Source organism: Acartia tonsa, chromosome 1 (assembly GCF_053477335.1).
Source record: "Acartia tonsa isolate MP-2025a chromosome 1, ASM5347733v1, whole genome shotgun sequence".
NCBI lineage: Eukaryota > Metazoa > Arthropoda > Copepoda > Calanoida > Acartiidae > Acartia > Acartia tonsa.
In genome coordinates, this window is record NC_137260.1 from 17,264,954 (window position 1) to 17,283,602 (window position 18,649).

The window sequence follows — 18,649 nt, forward strand, 5'->3', positions numbered from 1 at the left end:
CTGCTTAATGTATTTCAACATGAATTTCAGACATACTATAATTCATCAGATTTTAGAGTTAGGAACTAGTAACAAATTCATATAACTTTATTTTATGAATTACCCAGTTTTCTTCTTACTCTAAACTAAATATTACCTTTTGGCTAGATTTTCAATCATTTCTTTTAGTAGGAGCGGTTTGATCTATAAAAAAAAACTTATTATAATCTAGAAATAAATTTAAAATTATCTATTACATACTAAAATTATCAGAAGGAAGTCAGCAGTGTGCTTCATAATTATCAGATTATAATGTAGGTTCTGGGTTTTACATCATTATATCATAAATACAATTATATATGAACAATTACCTTTAACTTTGTGCAAGGTAGAAAGTTTAGATTTTACTTACAACCCTAAAAAAAAATAAACATTAGGTAAACTTCAATATTTAAAAAGGATTCTTATATAAATTATTATTATCAGAAGGAAGGCAGCAAAGTTTATGCTTCATAATTATCAGACGGTAATTCCATTACATTTTTCATCACAATTAATACAAGAACAATTTTTAGATACTCTTTGGTACCTTTAGCATGTTCATGTAGTGTATTCCAAGACTAATCAATCATGAAACCTCAAAATCTAAATAAATTCTATTAAGTTCACGAGTTATTAAATGAAGTAAATCTTAAAATATTAAAAAATTATCAGATGCGAACTTGTCCTCATTAAAGCTTTCGGACAGTCAAGGGATTAATCATCATTTGTAAATAGTAAATAAATAAAAGAATATATTATCTATAATACAATGTAGCTTGATGTCTGTCCGTCTGTCTGTCCCTAAAGATCTCAGTAACCACTAAACCGGTTGGATTCCGCTTCTCAGGGAATATATCTACTGGTACTGTGGTGGTTTTAAGCCATTTTCTTGGGAGTTAAAATAATACCCCCAGCCCCCCCCCCAAAAAAAAATAAGAAATCCACTCAATTTTTTAAGACTTTTAATTTAAAATGTGGTGGTTGTAGCACCAGAGGTACTATCTTTCCAGTCACAGCCACAGAGTTACTCTAGATAAGAACAAGAACATACACTCATACAGGATAAATGTTAAGTCAACTAGCAACACAATCCCCCCCACAGGGGTCATGTATCTCTAGGTCTAAACCCTGTTATAATCTAAGACAATGTGGTAGGGGAAGTTTAACTATGATTTCCGTCAACTTGGAGTAGGTTAAGTACTAAGTAGGTTGGCAGGTTAGCAGGTTAGAAAACTAGCCTTGCACAAATCCAACTTCCAGTCTAATTTACTTGAAATAAAAATGTATTAGTTTACCTTTGAAGAATTAATCTGCTTAGGTTTCATAGGGAGAGAAGATGCCTGAAAAATAGGTCTAGATATACAAATGAAGTTAAAGGCATAATTGTATGTTCAATGAATATATCAGAACACCAATTAACAGCATATATGGACTAAGAAGACCGTCGTGATGTAGAAGTCTCATCAGAATTGTTTAAAGATTGAAATAAAAAATATAAATTTATCTACCTATCTTTATGAATATGAAAAAAACCACTCTGATGTTAAACGGCAGAAACCATACCTATACATAGTATGAATGTTAAAAATAAATATTGCAAAAAACCCTAGCAACTAAAGATTCTTGAAAATTTGATGTAACAGAACGACTGACCAATATAGATTAATATCTATATTGGCTAATTAGTAGAGTAAGATAATATAAGCAGATTACATGGAAGAATTGTGCCTGTATTTATTAACTGGACAACTGGCAAAACTGCTACAACTTAAAATCAACTGATTAATCCTATTAATCTAAAATAATGAAAGCTATGATTTTTTAAGTGATTACTTAAAGTAATTTAAAGCCATGCTTTGAAAGCAAATATTAGTTTAAGTAGGTAAATCTTAAATAAATTCAAATAAATCCAGGGGTTTGTATTCTGCACAAGGACCATATTTTTCCCCCCTTTAGAAGGGTCATAATACACACCCCTAAATAAATCATAAAATCATGCTGAATAAATCATGCTCTAGTATCTAACTTGAAACATACCTTAACACAAGATACAATCTAATCTTCTCTATGCATTCTGTTTCAGATTTAAGGTCTAGAATTAAAGGAACTTAAAAATTAAGCTTCAAAACATTAACTAGAGGTTAATTTGAATTTAGATCAGGCTTGAAAATTTCCACATTATTTTTCTCAGAATGTTCGACATTAAGACATCATTTGGACAATTCTATTAACACATAAAAAAAATCTTATTACCTTTTATTATATGGAAAATGTTCACAACATTAGAGTCAACTTTTAACCCTAAAATATTATAATTTTATAATAAAGCCAGTTACATAAATTTAAATTAAGATGATGTTATTATGTCAGGTTACGATTATAATCATTTAGATTCATGGGATTGACAGACTGTAAAATCAAATCATCATAGAAAGGGGAAGTTTGAATAGCATTAAAAATAATTTTTACCTTTTTAAATTAGGTTTAAACAATCTAGAGTACACTTTCAATCCTACAAAATTATATAATTTTACAACATATCATTACATAAATTATAACATATAAATTACGGTTTTCATCAGGTTACAACTATAATCATTTTGATTCATGGGATTGACAGACTGTAAAAATCAAATCATCATAATTAAGTACATTTAATTTTTTAAGTCATAAAAATATATTTTACCTTTACACAGAACTTGGATTAGATAAGACAAGTATGGTAAAGAAACCTATAAAAAAAACCTTTGATAAAACAAATCCAATAAAAATTAATCAACTTAAATTAAGTAGCTTTCAGTTCTACCATCAGTTATCAACATTATTGATTCTGTTGTCCCTATCAAGTATCATCATAATGTTTTTGAAAATTTAACATACATGTAATACCAAATGTTTCAAAAAAATCGAGAATATATTATTCTCTTTTCCGAAGATTAAATGCATGTTTTGTCATTTATTGAAGTTATTTCAGTTTAAGTATCCTGTAATAAAGATTAAGTGACTAGTATACAGACACACCCTAGTTAGTTAGTAGCTACATAAATAAATCAAAAAGCACCTGTATTTGATTAATCCAGTTATCATGATAGACTAGTCATTTTGGCCGAACCTACAACAGAAAAATTTGTACTGAAAAAGTATAAACCAGTCTCAATTTTAATGAAATTGTGTTGGTATCAGGCCTATCGATCCGTAAAGATTTGCCATCAATGCATATATTCTGGACACAGGTTATCATCACATAATTTATGAAACAATTTGGTAAAAATTTTAAAATGCGGTTACCTTAGGAAAAACATTGAATATTATAAACATCAGAATGTAATTCCTAAAATAAAAAAGAAGTTTTAAAAATTAAATTTCTAATATTTTATTGTAACTTTACCCTTTTAACTTCAGAACGTGCTACAATAATAATATCACTGATAATCATAATAACTTGTTTTGTTCATCATCAATAAAAATGATAATTAAGTCAATAACGTTAAGATTACCTGCAATAGGAGGGCTAATTTCATATAATGGAGTCATCCTAAAAATATTACTTATATTTGAAAGGAACAAAGATATTAAAGAAAATAATTACTGAATAAATGATCAGTGTGGTGCATGACATATTCTTAATCATAGTGATCATAAGATAAATGGTCGTTTCTCATCATACAAAAACATAATTCCTTTTATAATAGAAGTAAGTTTAAACCAATTGGGCTTTTCAATTTAATTCAACTTCACACTGGTCTAAGGAAGATTTTAGACTGTTTTATTTTTAGATTTAATTTTGAGATGGTTTTAAGCTGTTGTAGAAAATCTTAGAATTCAAAGCCCCTAGATGCTTGGAGCGAATCCACTAGTAGGTTGGAAAGGAATATCCCCATGGTTTAATAACTATAGAGAAGACATACCTTACAGGATTTATCTGGATTTGGTGTTGGTTTACAGCCAGTTTCTTTGTGACCAACGACTCTCCCGTCAGAATACTAGAAATAATTCAGTCAGCTACAGATTTAACATCCAGAGAAAATGATTATTCTGGGCCGCGACACCACTGCTAGCACCGAAAACTGCTGCTTACCGCCGTAATATAAAAACCTTCCTTGCCAAATGAAACATTTTGAAATAATTTTTTTAATGAAAATTATAGATCTCAAATAAATTTAAATAGTCTATTTTGACAAGAAACAACATTTCAGTGCAGTAATACAGTTTAAGTAGAGTCCTTTTGACTTTTAGTTATAAGAAGTATCATACCCACCCCCTCCTACAACTCCATATTAACATGTTGGATGGAAATTTATTTGCAATCAAGACACAATCTCCCTAGGGAAGGTTGAAACATCAACCCCCAGACAATATCGATTGTTAACAAAAAAAAAAGAAAATATGATTCTGACAAACAATTTTTGGCACAGCCTACAACCTCCATTTCTTCATTCTCTCACCCATTCTGCTACATCAATATGTATAACCCAATACCAAAGATTAGGATCCTCCAGCTTTAATGACAAAACAAAGTTGAACATTTCAAAATTTTATTAGTACTAAGAAATTTTAGAAATATTATCATTGCTCATAATTAAATTACTTCGTCAGGGACCAAAATTAAAACCCTTGTCAGAAAAAAATTCCAGTAACAGATAACATTCGTACGATAAAAAGACCTAATTCTGGTCAAAATGTCATTCAAGAAATTAGGTTTCAATTGCATTTAAAGGCGTAAACTAATAGGAGAAAAAAAATTTAACTAGTTTATGTAATACAGATGCGCGGACTCTTTGACTTCGGATTGGCTGGAAATCCTAAAAGCTAGCATTTTCACGCTACAGTACTCTCAATACAACGCAGATAAGTCAAAACATTAAAAAATAATTCAGTTTAAGAGTATATTATAAAAATGCTCAGTTACTATCATCTTAAGTTTCTGACAAAAATAAGCTTATAATTTTCTTTCTAGGAGACTTGTTTAATGAAAATTCAAACTGAACAGACATTTTAATAAGTAAAACTTTCTCCTGCTTGATAATCTTTCAAGTATATATAAGATTATCTGCATTGAATGCAAAAATCTTTACGTTACTTGAATAACATATTCAAATACATCTGAAACATCATAAAAATAAAAACGAATATTTTTTTATAGATTTATTCATAATAATGCAAAGTTAGTTTCGAATTATAATCTTACATTTTTATGTTCATGTCATAATCTTAAAGTAATCCATCAAACAATTTATCCTGAAAAAAAAGAATTTCAAATATTCATAAGGAATTTAAAACATTATTAATTTTTTTTGTCCATCAGTCAAATGGTTGGTGTTAGATTTGAGTCTACATTGACATTATTCTCAGAATTGTTTTCCATCATTTAGATATTCAGGTGTGTATATTCTGCAAGAGATCCTTAATGAGGGAAAAGCTGAGAGGGGAATGAAAATGTTAAGATAACATTTTTTGCCTCTGAATTATCATCTAGGCAATTGATAATCATTACCTATAATCTGTTCAAATCAAAGTTGTGAAGACTGTCAAATATGCCTGCAATAAAAATAATCAGATTAAATAGATATTATAGCAAGTAAATGAAAGATAATAAATTTAATTTTCAGATATCAATTATCCTTCATAAATTATAGGAACAGGTCTGTGATAAATAATTCATCATAAATAAATTAAGAATAGAATTAATGCTAACACTCAATAACGAAGTGTATAGTATATTGAACGTTAGAATAACAATGGAAAGAGCACTGTTATAATAATTTTCCGTAAAATTCGAATTAAAAAAAATCTTTTTTATCTTAAACTGTTTTTAAACTATTTTTGAAAGGTATATAAAAAACATACTCTGACACCTGTAGAATCATACTGCAAAGCCAAAAATGAGAACAATTGCCCACGTCGATTTTTATTAGGATTTTAAAGTTTATTTTTTACTATGGATTCAATTATTTTACTGAATCATGATGTTTCTTTCCTTTGTGGGTAAAATACTCAGCTTTTAGAGCGTCTTGCTTCATAAAAATTGTATGCTAGTATACAGTAAAGTTAGGTCTTTTGATTTTATCAATCAAAACTAATTAAAAATTAATTCTTTATAATATATCAATGAATTAACATAAAAATGTTTCATGTCTATTATACATTAAAACATAAAAAAAATTAAGGGTTAAACAATCTAAGATGACAACAAATGTTTATGCTATACAACAAATTTATTTTTGTCACATATACAAATATGAAATAAAAAAAGATTATTCAAACTTAATTTTTAAAATATTTTTAAAAAGTATGTATCTTTAATGTTTATAGTTTTCATTCTTTTCATTTTAATTAAATAAAAGTTATTCTATTATATTGGAAATATGTCACTTTGTGAAAACACTATATTTAAAATTTAAAGATTTCTAGCTTTGTCATTGGTTAATGCTGAATCCTCATAGTTTTTATGTTAATTCAAAGATATATCCTACATCTTTCACTTTCAATGAATAATTATAAATATAAAATCAAAAGAGCCATTTTTTTACTATCATTATCTTTTTATCATACTATGAAGAAAAATGCTTTGAAGCAAGAAATTTATCCAAAAACAAAAGACAGTTCACGATTCGGTAAAATTTACTTAATCCATAGTAAAAAATAAACTTTAAAATCATAATAAAAATCGATGTGGGCTATTATTCTCATTTTTAGCTCTGCAGTTCGATTCTACAGGTGTCAGAGTATATTTTTGATATACCTTTTAAAAATAGTTTAAAATAAATGAGATTTAAAATTACTTTATAAAAAAATTTAAATTGTTTTTTTTTAATGTTGACATAATGCATCAGATTGAAGATAATCAACACAGCAAAGATTTAGAGGGGAAATCCATTGGTTTTCATCATTCAAACTTTATTACTAATTAAAGGGGAAAGTTTTTAATGCAAACATGTCATAATCGTGTACTAATGGCATGAAAAATCAAATTTTGTAGGCTAAAACAACTGGTTTTAATCTTGTGATTGTACATTTTTATGTTCGTAGAAAGCTGGATATAATACAATGCTAAACATAGTTTTTTCGTATGGATGAAAACCGGTTCTTTTCTACCGGATTCGAATGAATACGAGAAATATATTACCTACACAAAATTCTCGTGGTGATATATCAAGAGGCAAGTACTGAGGTAGATTTCAGAAATAACCAGATAAATCTAAATATTAAATGAAATAAACTTCAAGAAAGTGAAATTGTTACTTCTTTTTTAAGGAAAAAGGTCAGATTAAAGAGATAATCAACAAAGCAAAGATTCAGAAGGGGGAATCTGTTTATCATCATTTAAACTTTATTCAGGGGTGTATGTTTAATCTGCAGAAGACATTTTTTTCCCCACTGCAAAATATTTTTGTGCTCAGTTTTTTCTACAACTAGTTTCCCTCATTTTAGTGCAGTCTATATATTTTTCTTGCTTTCCCATCAGCAGAGTATACACCCCTTACTTAATATTTTCAGACAATTATTTACCTCAAATTTTGCTCTACTGGAAATGATCAGAATTTTAACCTGAGAAAAAAAAAAGTTCATGAGAAAACGTACGATTGTTAGTTATGAAATAAACAAATATTATAAATTCAGGAGTAGCTGGTAGTAAACATTATATATTCATAATAAAATATCTTTAATTTTCATCAAGATGAGAACGTTCATGAGGGGGGGGGGGGGGAATGCAACACATACTTAATTTATATAGTCATTTAAAGGCTTTTGAAATGATTTTTAAAACTTTTTAAGTACCTTATATATGTTTCAACAGACTCCAAAACTTTAGCATCGAATTATTAATCCTAAATTACAATAATGTTTAAGATTCAATTTAATGAATATGGCAAAATATTATTTAAAATAATATCAGTGGTGACTTTCTATAACATTCCGTACCTCAAAAGATACGATAAAAATCGCTGGTCAACAAATCATCATAAGCTACAAAAAAGGACAAGTCCTTAGATTGAAAAAGTTGCAAGAAAATAGGAAAGAACTTAAAATAGGCTATTTAAACTTACCTTTAACAAGCGGTGTAACTTTAGGACCATTTGTTCAGAAAATTAACTAAAATAGCATTTTAAATTAACATTATTCTAATTACAATATAAACAAAATTTAAAGTTTTTATTCAGGTTTAGGGATTTATCCTCAAGTTTGAATCAGAGTGAGCTGAGTAAGTGTCGTCTGACAACTCATCATTAAATTTAGTTAACAGAAGTTTAATCTACATAGACAACGTCTACATTAAGACAAATAGAAAGATTTGAAGAATTTCTATAAAATACTTACCCACTAACCAAAACATCCTTCAGCGTCCATTCATTTCAACCAACAAGCACTAAATTAAAATAATCATTAAAAACTGAAGTACTAGCAAACATGAAAAAAATAAAGAAACAAAAATCAGGCTTGAAATTTCAGCATTGTTGCTATGAATGTTCGACATAATAAACATCATTTAAAAACTAATTTAAGTGACAAAAGAACTTTTACCTTTCATTTATCAAGAACAGCCAGTCAGCTAAAGAATTTGGTGCAAGTATGAACTGCAAAAACAATAATCATTAATATCTTAAATTGTATCTAAACTATATAATAAAGAGTTTATTCCTCAGTAAGAGAGTCAATTGTAATCATTGATTCAGCAATATAGAACTTTGATTTCGCTTTCATCAGTTTTTAATGTTGAGAAGAAATAAAGATAATTACGTACCTAGTTTAGGTTACTAGCATCTTGATGCGAAGAGGGTTAGAGGATGTACTTGCAAATAATTTCAGTAAGTTTTCCTTAACCTAAAATAATACATCTATAAAATAAGCGAAATATTTTTATATCAGTCGTGACAACTTCATACGATTCATTATGACTGAGAGAATGAAATTACTCTGGTTAATATTTTCCAGTTTAATCCCCACAAAAGGCAGTCTTTATTAAGATGAGATAGATTTATAAACATATTTTAAGAAAACTAGATATTAGATGCATAAAAACAATCATACCTTTGAAGGAGAACTACCTCAAATCTCGCTTTGAACATAACTTTCATTCCTAGAATATGATATTTAAATTATTGAGGATTGACTTAAGTTTAGTTTACTATATTTTAGAGGATCTCAGGTTACAATTATAATCATTTTAATTCATGGGATTGACAGACTGTAAATTCAGTTCATCATATTAAAGTTTTATTAACTAAAGAACTTGGGGGAATAATTTAGTAATACCTGATAATTTTTAGCTTTAGCAGTAATATCATGGAAAGTCTGCCTCAAATCTAAAAAATATGTGCATTAATTCATAATGACTTATGAAATAAATAACATTTATATTAAACAATAGTAAGAGAAAAGTTAATTTTACCTTTAGTTGGAAGAGCAAATATAGATCTTCTTGAAGTGATGAGTTAGGCGTTGATGGAACCATTGAGCAGCTTCGTCAGTATGAGGTCTTTTTGACAGGTTTGCAACCAGAGAGGAAAGGAAGATTGTGGAACAAGGAACAGGGATACAAAGGATAGGGAGTCGCGAGATAATATGGAGACAAAGGGTTGAATTAGTTTCTTTAGACACTATCTTAAGTATACGCGGATATTTTAGCAGTGGGGAAAATACGCTGAACTCCTTTGTTGTTCTGTTCGTTCAGCAAGTAAAAGGAGAGGGAATGTGGTAGATTTAAATGGATAGTTATTTTAGCCCGCTACATGTATTATCTGAATAAAAGTTAATCTAGTTTAAGGTCCTATTAAAAATTTATCCATTACGCTACTTATGAATAAAACAGCCCTTCAATAAAATAATAGTTATATCAGAGCAAAGATTTATTTTTCTCCCGTCTTGTTAAAAAATAACAATTCAATAGTTTATGAACACTGCCGGCTTGTTCAAATTCGCCGTTTAAGCACAAAAATGCGCTTGATGTTAATATAAAATGCGCGAATTAGTACAGACGCTGGACAGGTCCCATGGTGGACTTGAGGTGAAGGGACTTGACGTTCTGCCAATGCTTCTTCAACAAGGAAACCAGGAAGTTCATGGCAAGATGCACATTAGCAACCTAGAAGTTTATATTTAGGTTACATTTTATTTTAAAAACAAGGATGACAACATCCATAAGTAGCGAAGCTTAAAATTTATGAATAGACATCTGGGGAAAATGATGTATAGAGTATGCTATAAAAAACTTCAATAATAAAAATCACGAAACCTTTTAAAATTCCACCCGTTTACCTTGAACAGGAGAAAATCACAAAAACTTAAAAAACTAGAAATCGATCAAGCACCCCAACTAATTAGGGTATCGTAATAAAACTTGATGGAAATATGTAGTTTAAACTTATTCTATCCCTGAAATTTTCAGCTGTATATTGTATAGGGATCGAAAAAATAAAGAAAACCTAAAAATCTAGGAATCGATCTAGCACCCCAACCAATAAAGGCATCTAATTAAAACTTGATGGAAATATGTAGAATTTGAATTTATTTAATCCCTGAAAATTCCAGCCATTCATCTTGAACAGGAATTGAGAAAATTGCAAAAAGTAAAAATCTAGGAATCGATCTAGCACCCCAATTAATAGACAGATGGACAAAACAAATGTATTGAATAGATACGTAGATGTCATCAAGATTAAAAGTTTTAATCCCGCTTCTATTCTTTCAATTGCTTAACTAAGTAGAGGGGTGTTTAATCTGCACGGGATAGCCTGATAAAGGAGAGGGTAAGGGAATAAATATATGTGGTAGGGATAGAAAGTGATAGAATGAAGAGAAACATTTTACATTTTTTACCCCTCCTTGGGGAAAGCTAAAATAAGTAAAAGAATCTTTTGCTGAATATAGGTACACAAGAACGAATTATAGAAATTTAAGAAAAAGACTTATTAAATACAGAACATTTTTATTCTTACCAATTCCTCATCATTCATGGTGACGTTTCCGACAGCAACAGCAAGGCACAAGACCTTCTTCATCTGGAACTTGATGGTAGCCTTCAAGTCATTCATCTTCTCCTCCAGGTTATCAGAATGAGTCACCTGGGTGGGGAACTTACCAGCCTAAAAAAAAAAGTTCTGTAAATGCATTTCACTATTATCTTTTTTAAGTCTTAAAAAAAAAGAAAACGCTTTATGTAAAGGGGGGGGGGGGGAGGGGGGTAAAGTTAGGAGATTCTTCACACGACATACCAGCAATTTTATTTGGGCGCTACTCTTAGTTTTAGAGATTTATGAGTAAAATCTTTTTTGCAGGGTGTCTGAGCCGTATAATTTTGATGCGGCTCCGGCTCCTACCTTAAAATTTATATATCAATTTTTTTTCATTATTGAATTTGATAAAATAAAAGAAATAATATAAAATATTTTGCTTTTATTTGATTAAAGCTATATAAAAGTAGAAGGATGTGTGTCTATTTGTTAAGTAACAGTTTTTCAGTTTATTATATGGAAATAGACCGTTGCCAAATTATAATATTTTTTTAAAGATCATTTTTAGCTAATTCAGAGCCGTTTTTAACGAAAAATACGGCTCCGGATCCACCAAAAAAGTTGCTGCTCCTGGCTCCGAAACACTGCTTTTTTGTGTCCCTAATTACCCAAACATTCCGTATCTTTCAAAAGAACGGCGGCGGTACCGCAATGTTATTTTTTTCAAACAAATTTCCACTTACAAATAACCCTGCGGGGGGACTAAGTAATTTTTTTAAAAAAAATAAGGTTTCAAACTATTCCAAATTGCCTAATTCGGCGAGAAACTTCATACATTTTTTCAGCGGCGGCGGAAAATGACGGTGATCGGCGGTCGTCTTACCAAATATTTTTACCTTGTTCAATCCAGGACCAAGAAGCCTAGGGATCTGCTTGATCAAAGTATCAGAGGCCATGAAAGCGTCATAAGACTTGGCCAGCTTCTTCACCTTCTTCTTGTCCTTGTTCAACTTCTTCAAGTCATCAGCGGACATGTGCTCGAGGCCAGCAGCCTTGGCTTCATCACAGTGAGCCTGGTCACCAAGGATACAGATCTTGAACTTGGGTCTGGGGATGTGCTTCAACCTATACGAATTTTTTTTACTGCCATGTTCTTTCAGGAACTTTAATTTGCAATTATTTCTATCCCTGCTTAAGTTAAGGGTTAAACAAAAATTTAATTTCCCAAAATATATAAATGCACTGTATAGCCATCCCCGTTAACTAAAAAACTTTTACATAAAATGTTTATAGCTAGAGACTACTGTAATAAGATAAATCTGGAATTTACCAAAAATTAAATAATTAAATTTACCCTTTAGCCAGGGAACAATCCTATTAAAATTATCGGCATAAGCCTACCCCGCAGTTTTAAGACTCTGGGGTAGGAGTCCGCTACCGGCCACCCCTCAGTGGCGCGACAGCTACCTCTTATAAACCACTGTGAGGCCAGCTAGCTTTAAGAGGTTATTTAGACATACTTGACGGTGCCAGAGAAACGCTTGTCCTTCTGGGGATCGTAGTTCTTGAGTCCAACCTGGAGTTCAATAGTCTCAGTGAACTTACGTGGCTTCTCCTAAACAATTAAGAAATTAGATAGTTTGGAAGAGAGATCTCTAAAAGATATAAAATCCATGGTATGACTTGAGGGGGGGGGGGGGGGGGAAGGGGTGTAACAGGGTTCTAGCCGAAAAATTTATTAGAAAGCGAATATTACTCGGGATAATTGCAGGAGGTACAGATATTGATTAGGGTCAATTGAAATAGCTTTATGTACTTTAACAATTCTACTAGCTAAATTATAGCTTGTATAAATTCTGTTTAAAGCAAAAACCACGCCTATTTCCGAATAGACATAAAAAAGCAAGAAAAGATGGGTGTATATAATATCGTTCGAAATAAATAAAATATATGAAATTTAATCATGATTAGTAAAGACTTAATAAGGGCACACAGCAAAAGATAACTATTACATGTAATATGCAGGACATAAATTTCATTCTCCAGATAAAAAAATTAAAAGAATCTTATAGAAAAGTAAAAGAAACTAATAGAAAAGTAAAGAAACCAAACCTTAGCAGCCTGGAGGATATTGTTGACCGCTTCATACAGCGCTTCTCTACTAACTTTGCTGTAAAAAACACAAATTTGTAATATAAAATTAGATAGTTAAAGAGTATAGGGAGGAGCGGAAATTGTATTACAAATAATTTTGAAAGCCTAAAGAAATATGCTAGATAAATTACCTCTACCAATCCACAAAATTAATTTTTAGGAATTGTAATAAACATTAACTCGTATATTTAAGTACGTTGATAAAATAAAATAGATAAATTCTAAATATTTATAGAAATCGTAATAATATGAAACGTACTAGCTTCAGAAAACTTGTAAAATCATTAAATTAACAATAATTTCCATAATAACTTCATAAAATTCACCTCATGATGGTAGTTTACACCCAAGCAGACGGAAATAAATTGATTAATGTAGCGACTCCCTCATGCATAGACACCATGCACACTGAAGTGTACACTGGAACTTATAAAACAGGGATAAACTATTCCTGTGAAAAAAGCAATATTACAAATATTAATTTTGTTTTAAACTTATAATTAAATTCCACGTTATTTTGTCAAAAATAATTTTTAAAGTTTTGAAGGAATTTTCAATTTATCCCTGAAATACCGGGATTAAGAAGATGTAAATGTCGTCGTTTCAAGCGGATTTCTTTGAGCAGATATTTTGGAGTAAGAATTAATGGGATTAATAAATATTTGGTTTAAAATTGATAATTAATGTGCTTTTTCGCTAAAATACAAAAATAATAGTTAAGATTGAATAGTTTTACTTTTTTTATTCTGCTCATATTTCAGTAAAACATTTTGCCCCCTAATTAAAGGAGAAAGTTTTTTCGTCGTGTGTTGATCTTTCCCCGGGGAACATTATTTTAAGGGGGAGGAGGGGGTCGAATATGACCTCCTCCCTAGACAAAGTGTTCCAAAAATAGAAAGCGCGAATTCTGCACCATCATTTAAGCTTAAGATCTCGGTAACTATATTCTGAACCGGTACAGGAGAATATTGGGATCATGAAAAGAAAACGAATTAGCGTGTTACGTCGTATTTTCACAGTAGCTTCTGACATGTTATTTTAGGTTAGGTGAATTTTAATGGTTGCCCCGAAGGGTTAGGGTCTCCGCGGGGGCCAGAAATTGAAGAAAAGCTACTTTGAAAAAACGACGAAACCCGCTCCATTGTTTTCTTTCCAAGATCCGAATATTGTTCTCAGAAATTTATTGTACTGTGGAGGGTTTTGAGCTATTTTTTTAAAACTGTTTTTAACCTATTTTTAAAACGTTTATAAAAAATATACTATGACACCAGTAGAATGAGACTGCAGAGCCTAAATTTGAATTAAGTTCCCAATAAACTTTTTTGGGGGGATTTAAATATTAATTTTTACTGTTGCCGTGATCATTTTGACCGAAGCAAAAGGTTTTTGTTTTATTTGGGTAAAATTCGTAGCTTTTAGAGTGTTTTGCTTCATAAATATTGTATTCTGGTATAGAGTAAAATTAGGCCTTATGATTTTACTATAAAAATTCACTAAAAAGTTAATTCTTTATAATATATCAACGAATTAACATTAACATGTTTGTGTTCTCTCACTTATTTTAAAAACATAAAAAATGGCTGTAAAGGGTTAAATGACAACAAATGTTTATGCAATACAACAAATTTATTTTTGTCACATATACAAATGTGTTATAAAATAAGATTATTCAAACTTATCTTTTAAAATAATTTTAAAAAGTATGTATCTTTTATGTGTATGGTTTTCATTCTTTTCATTTTAATTAAATAAAAAATATTTAACTACATTGGAAATACGTCACTTTGTGAAAACACTCTTTTTTTGAATTGTAAAGAATTACATAAAACAAGGCTTCTTATTGGTTAGATTTCAGAATTATTTGTTTTATTGTAAATGTTAGATTTTTCAATGAAATTAATTGTTTTGGAAAAAAAAATATTTCCAATGAACAGAGTAATGTTTTTTTTATTGTATCAATATAAAGTGAATTATATAAAAATGTTCTGTAAGCCACAATATTACCCGAAGTAAAAAAAAAGCTTTTGCTTCGGTCAAAATGATTACAGCAACACTAAAAATTAATTTTTAAATCCCCCAAAAAAAGTTTATTGGGGACTTAATTCAAATTTGGGCTCTGCAGTCTGATTCTATAGGTGTCGTAGTATATTTTTGACCCCCCATTCAAAAATAGGTTAAAAACAGTTTAATATGTTTGGACTTACCAGAAATAAGAATAAGAAAAATTTACCTTCACCATCTGAAATTATAGCCACAGCTAAACAATGTTTCTTTTCATCACTATTAAATAATGAGTGTAATTATAAAAACTAAATTGTTAAATTATCAGATTTATTAGTAGTTATTATAACAGACATAAATCAAAATAAATTACACATACTATACATCACAATACATAAATTATCATTACATATTTTCATTAGTTTTCAGTGTTTTTAATGATAAATTTAAAAAAAAATTTCCCAAGGCTTTTAAAAAAATGTATTTACTAATTGACACAAATGTTGTCATTTATGAACATATAGTATTGACCTTTTCGTTGCATTTTATTGATTTAAAAAATATGTTATTGCTGCGCCGCTCCATATATTATCAAAAATCAAAACAAGTTACCTACCTAGCCTTTTGTTGTTAGCTATAATTTTGTCAATTCTGTATTTTTTTCAATTGTTGAATAATTATGAGCATATATTTGTTAGATTTTTAGAAGCAAAGCTTTTCTATAATTAGGGTAGGTCCTTGCGTACGTCCTCAATGGTTAGCTCTTTTCGTTAAAATAGACATGTTGGAATTGTCCTATCGATTTCAAACTTTGCATGATGATTCCTATGACAGTTAGGTTTATTTTTGGAAGCATAGCAATTTTTGCATGATACAATTATATCATTCATTAGATTTTTGTAATATGATTCCTAAAACAACAAGGTACAATATTATAAGCGAACCATCTTATAATCAAATCTTAAAATAATTGTATATTTAATGTATTTAAGAAATTTTGCAACAAATTTATGTACAATTTTATTTAGAATTACAAATAAATGCTCAGATTATTAAGATCTGACAATCTACACGAGTTATTGTTCGTTTGTCCTACCTTCTAATTTTAGAGCTTCGCCTTTATGGATGTATTCATCCTTGTTTTTACACTTTTTGTCTCACATAGTGAGTTTTACAAATAAAACAAACTCGATAAATTAACAGTATACAAAGCCATACTCAAACTTATTGAGAACATTTCTGTTTATAGAAAATCTTGATAGGTTAAACTTTCATTGAACAAAGTGACATCCTTTAACAAGAAAGAATAAGATCGCATTTAGTGCAGCTCCAAAAATCTATGAACGTTAAAGGCTGCCAATGGCCAAACGGTGTGACTTATAGATTATGCTTGCTCAAAATATTAAATAGTCATAACTCGCAGTTATCTCGCAGTACCCACAAATGCACGAATAAGAATTAATAAATGCGTTTTTTCTTCAGTAAAGCTATCCTTGTACAATATTGGATCTTTGCTAATCCAGATTATTTATAGGCCTTCTCATGCGGTATGCGGGCATTACATGTACGTTAAGCCCTTTGGCAGCTATAAGCCTTTGAAATTCATAGATTTTTTCACCGTGAACTGCACTAGATAAAAAAAAACAACAACTGAACAATGAGACTTTTGTAGGAAATATGTTAATTTCCCACAAAAATCTTGTCAAGCTCTGACCCCTCTACGTTTATTTTTAAAATAAATTGAAGATAAAGGGAGGGTGGAGGTTAGTTTTTCTCATGCCTAAAAATGTTTTTTTTTCACGAAACTTTGTAAAAGATTTGTTACTATCGCTGCTTTTGACGTTATCATTCTTGCTCAATTTTTAAATTAGTGTTTTAAGGGATAATGCATCTGAAGGGAAAAATGTTTTTTTTTCTGAGTTGATTTTTGGAGAAGATGGAGGGACTCAAAATATAATTTTTCCAGTATGGCCTTGATAATGATTAATATCCGCTGGATTAGAACTGGTTCTCAGCCATACTGAAAAATCATGTATTGCATAGTTTTACAGAAATTTTCCACAAATGTTAAAATAAAAATCATAAAACAATACCAGTTTTGTTAGCCCGGGCCTTTGGCCCCTCAGGACCTACTAAACTGGCTTTATTCTTATGATTTAACTTCTAAATATCCGCGGAAAGCTGTCTATAATACGATGCTCTAAATAATAATTCTTCAGATACAATATACCTATCCACTTATAAACTTGCATTTATAAAAATAATACTGTAAATTTTAGAATAGACAAGATAAAATGTAATTATGAGGTTATATAAAGAAATACTGGTAGGACACTCCATAACACACATCCTAATGTAAAAATTGCCATTAGATTTATTCAACAAAAGACAAGAATATTTATATTCAATAATCAAAGCCATAATTTCAAGAAGTAGTATTGTTAAGGTTAAAAATATGCCAAATCCTATAAAAATGTTAGGCTAGTCTACATAATCTTTTTTTTTTTCAAATATGCAAGGCGTAGGAAACACTAGCTTCTTGGATATGGCATATTCATTAAAGAAAATAATTGATTCACATTTGCATGGTATTAAAATCAAACTTTATGCTTTAGACCCAAAAGAAACCAACATAGACTAAGACACCCTTTACAACATGAGTCTGTAATTGATTTTATTGCACGACCTTAGCGTAAAAGTACAAATTTTCTCCAATATCTTCACAAAGAAACCTTTCTATTGTCTTAGCTATGTCAAAGTTTGGGCATATACTCTCCCTTTTGCTATCGCGTTACACTAATGGCTAATGACAATTTTCCTGAGATGATTTGAGAGTTGGAAGTAAGAGAAGAAGATTGTTCCAACTGCTGCAGGCTCAGGCGAGAATCTAAACAAAAAATAAAAATCATACACAAAAATTTAATCTGTAACCTGCAACATGAACAATTATGCTATGAGCAATGTCATAAGAGAAAGATAAAAATATTTAACAACAACTTTTAAGGACAGGATAAGGGGACTCCCTGTTCAATTCCAAGGAGGGAGTATCTCTCATAGGGAAAATCTTCAGATGTAGGAGTGCTCTGGTAAAGAATTGGGAGAGGGGGGGGGGCGGAGTAACACAACCTTTTGCCGCTAGTCATTACAACCTAGCCTCCCTCCCCCACTCTTAAAAAAGATCGTTCAAAAAGATCGTTTATCCCAGTCAAAATGGACTGTGTAATAAAAAAATGTAATGATTAATGGAAAAATGGACATATTTATAATAAAATCATAAGCATACGGACAAAAAAGTGTATCGAGTAGCTAAAATGTGCTCAAAATTATTAAATATTTTCTCATGTTTTTCATTTCCTTATTTCTCCCCTCCTTATAAAGTTAAGTTAATTGAAAGATGTGTTTGTGTGCTAATTTTATAATTTACTTAAATATAATTCATACTTCCGCTTTCTACAACTTTAAAAGGACGCTATCTTTGCTTTATAAACTAGAATAAGTCATAAGATGGCAAAAAAATGCGT

The 18,649-nt window shown here is 30.0% G+C and overlaps 1 protein-coding gene across 1 annotated transcript; it reads right to left on the reverse strand.

The window, feature by feature from the left end:
• Nucleotides 1–9,851: 9,851 nt before the first annotated feature.
• Nucleotides 9,852–13,745, reverse strand: RpL10Ab (ribosomal protein L10Ab). Its single transcript, XM_080153614.1, has 6 exons — nucleotides 13,454–13,745; nucleotides 13,086–13,143; nucleotides 12,494–12,588; nucleotides 11,870–12,098; nucleotides 10,959–11,105; nucleotides 9,852–10,105 (listed from the first exon to the last, which is right to left on the reverse strand). The coding sequence occupies exons 1-6, from the start codon at nucleotides 13,456–13,458 to the stop codon at nucleotides 9,989–9,991; spliced, it is 651 nt and encodes a 216-aa protein (XP_080009740.1). The 5' UTR covers nucleotides 13,459–13,745; the 3' UTR covers nucleotides 9,852–9,988.
• Between the last annotated feature and the right edge of the window lie 4,904 nt (nucleotides 13,746–18,649).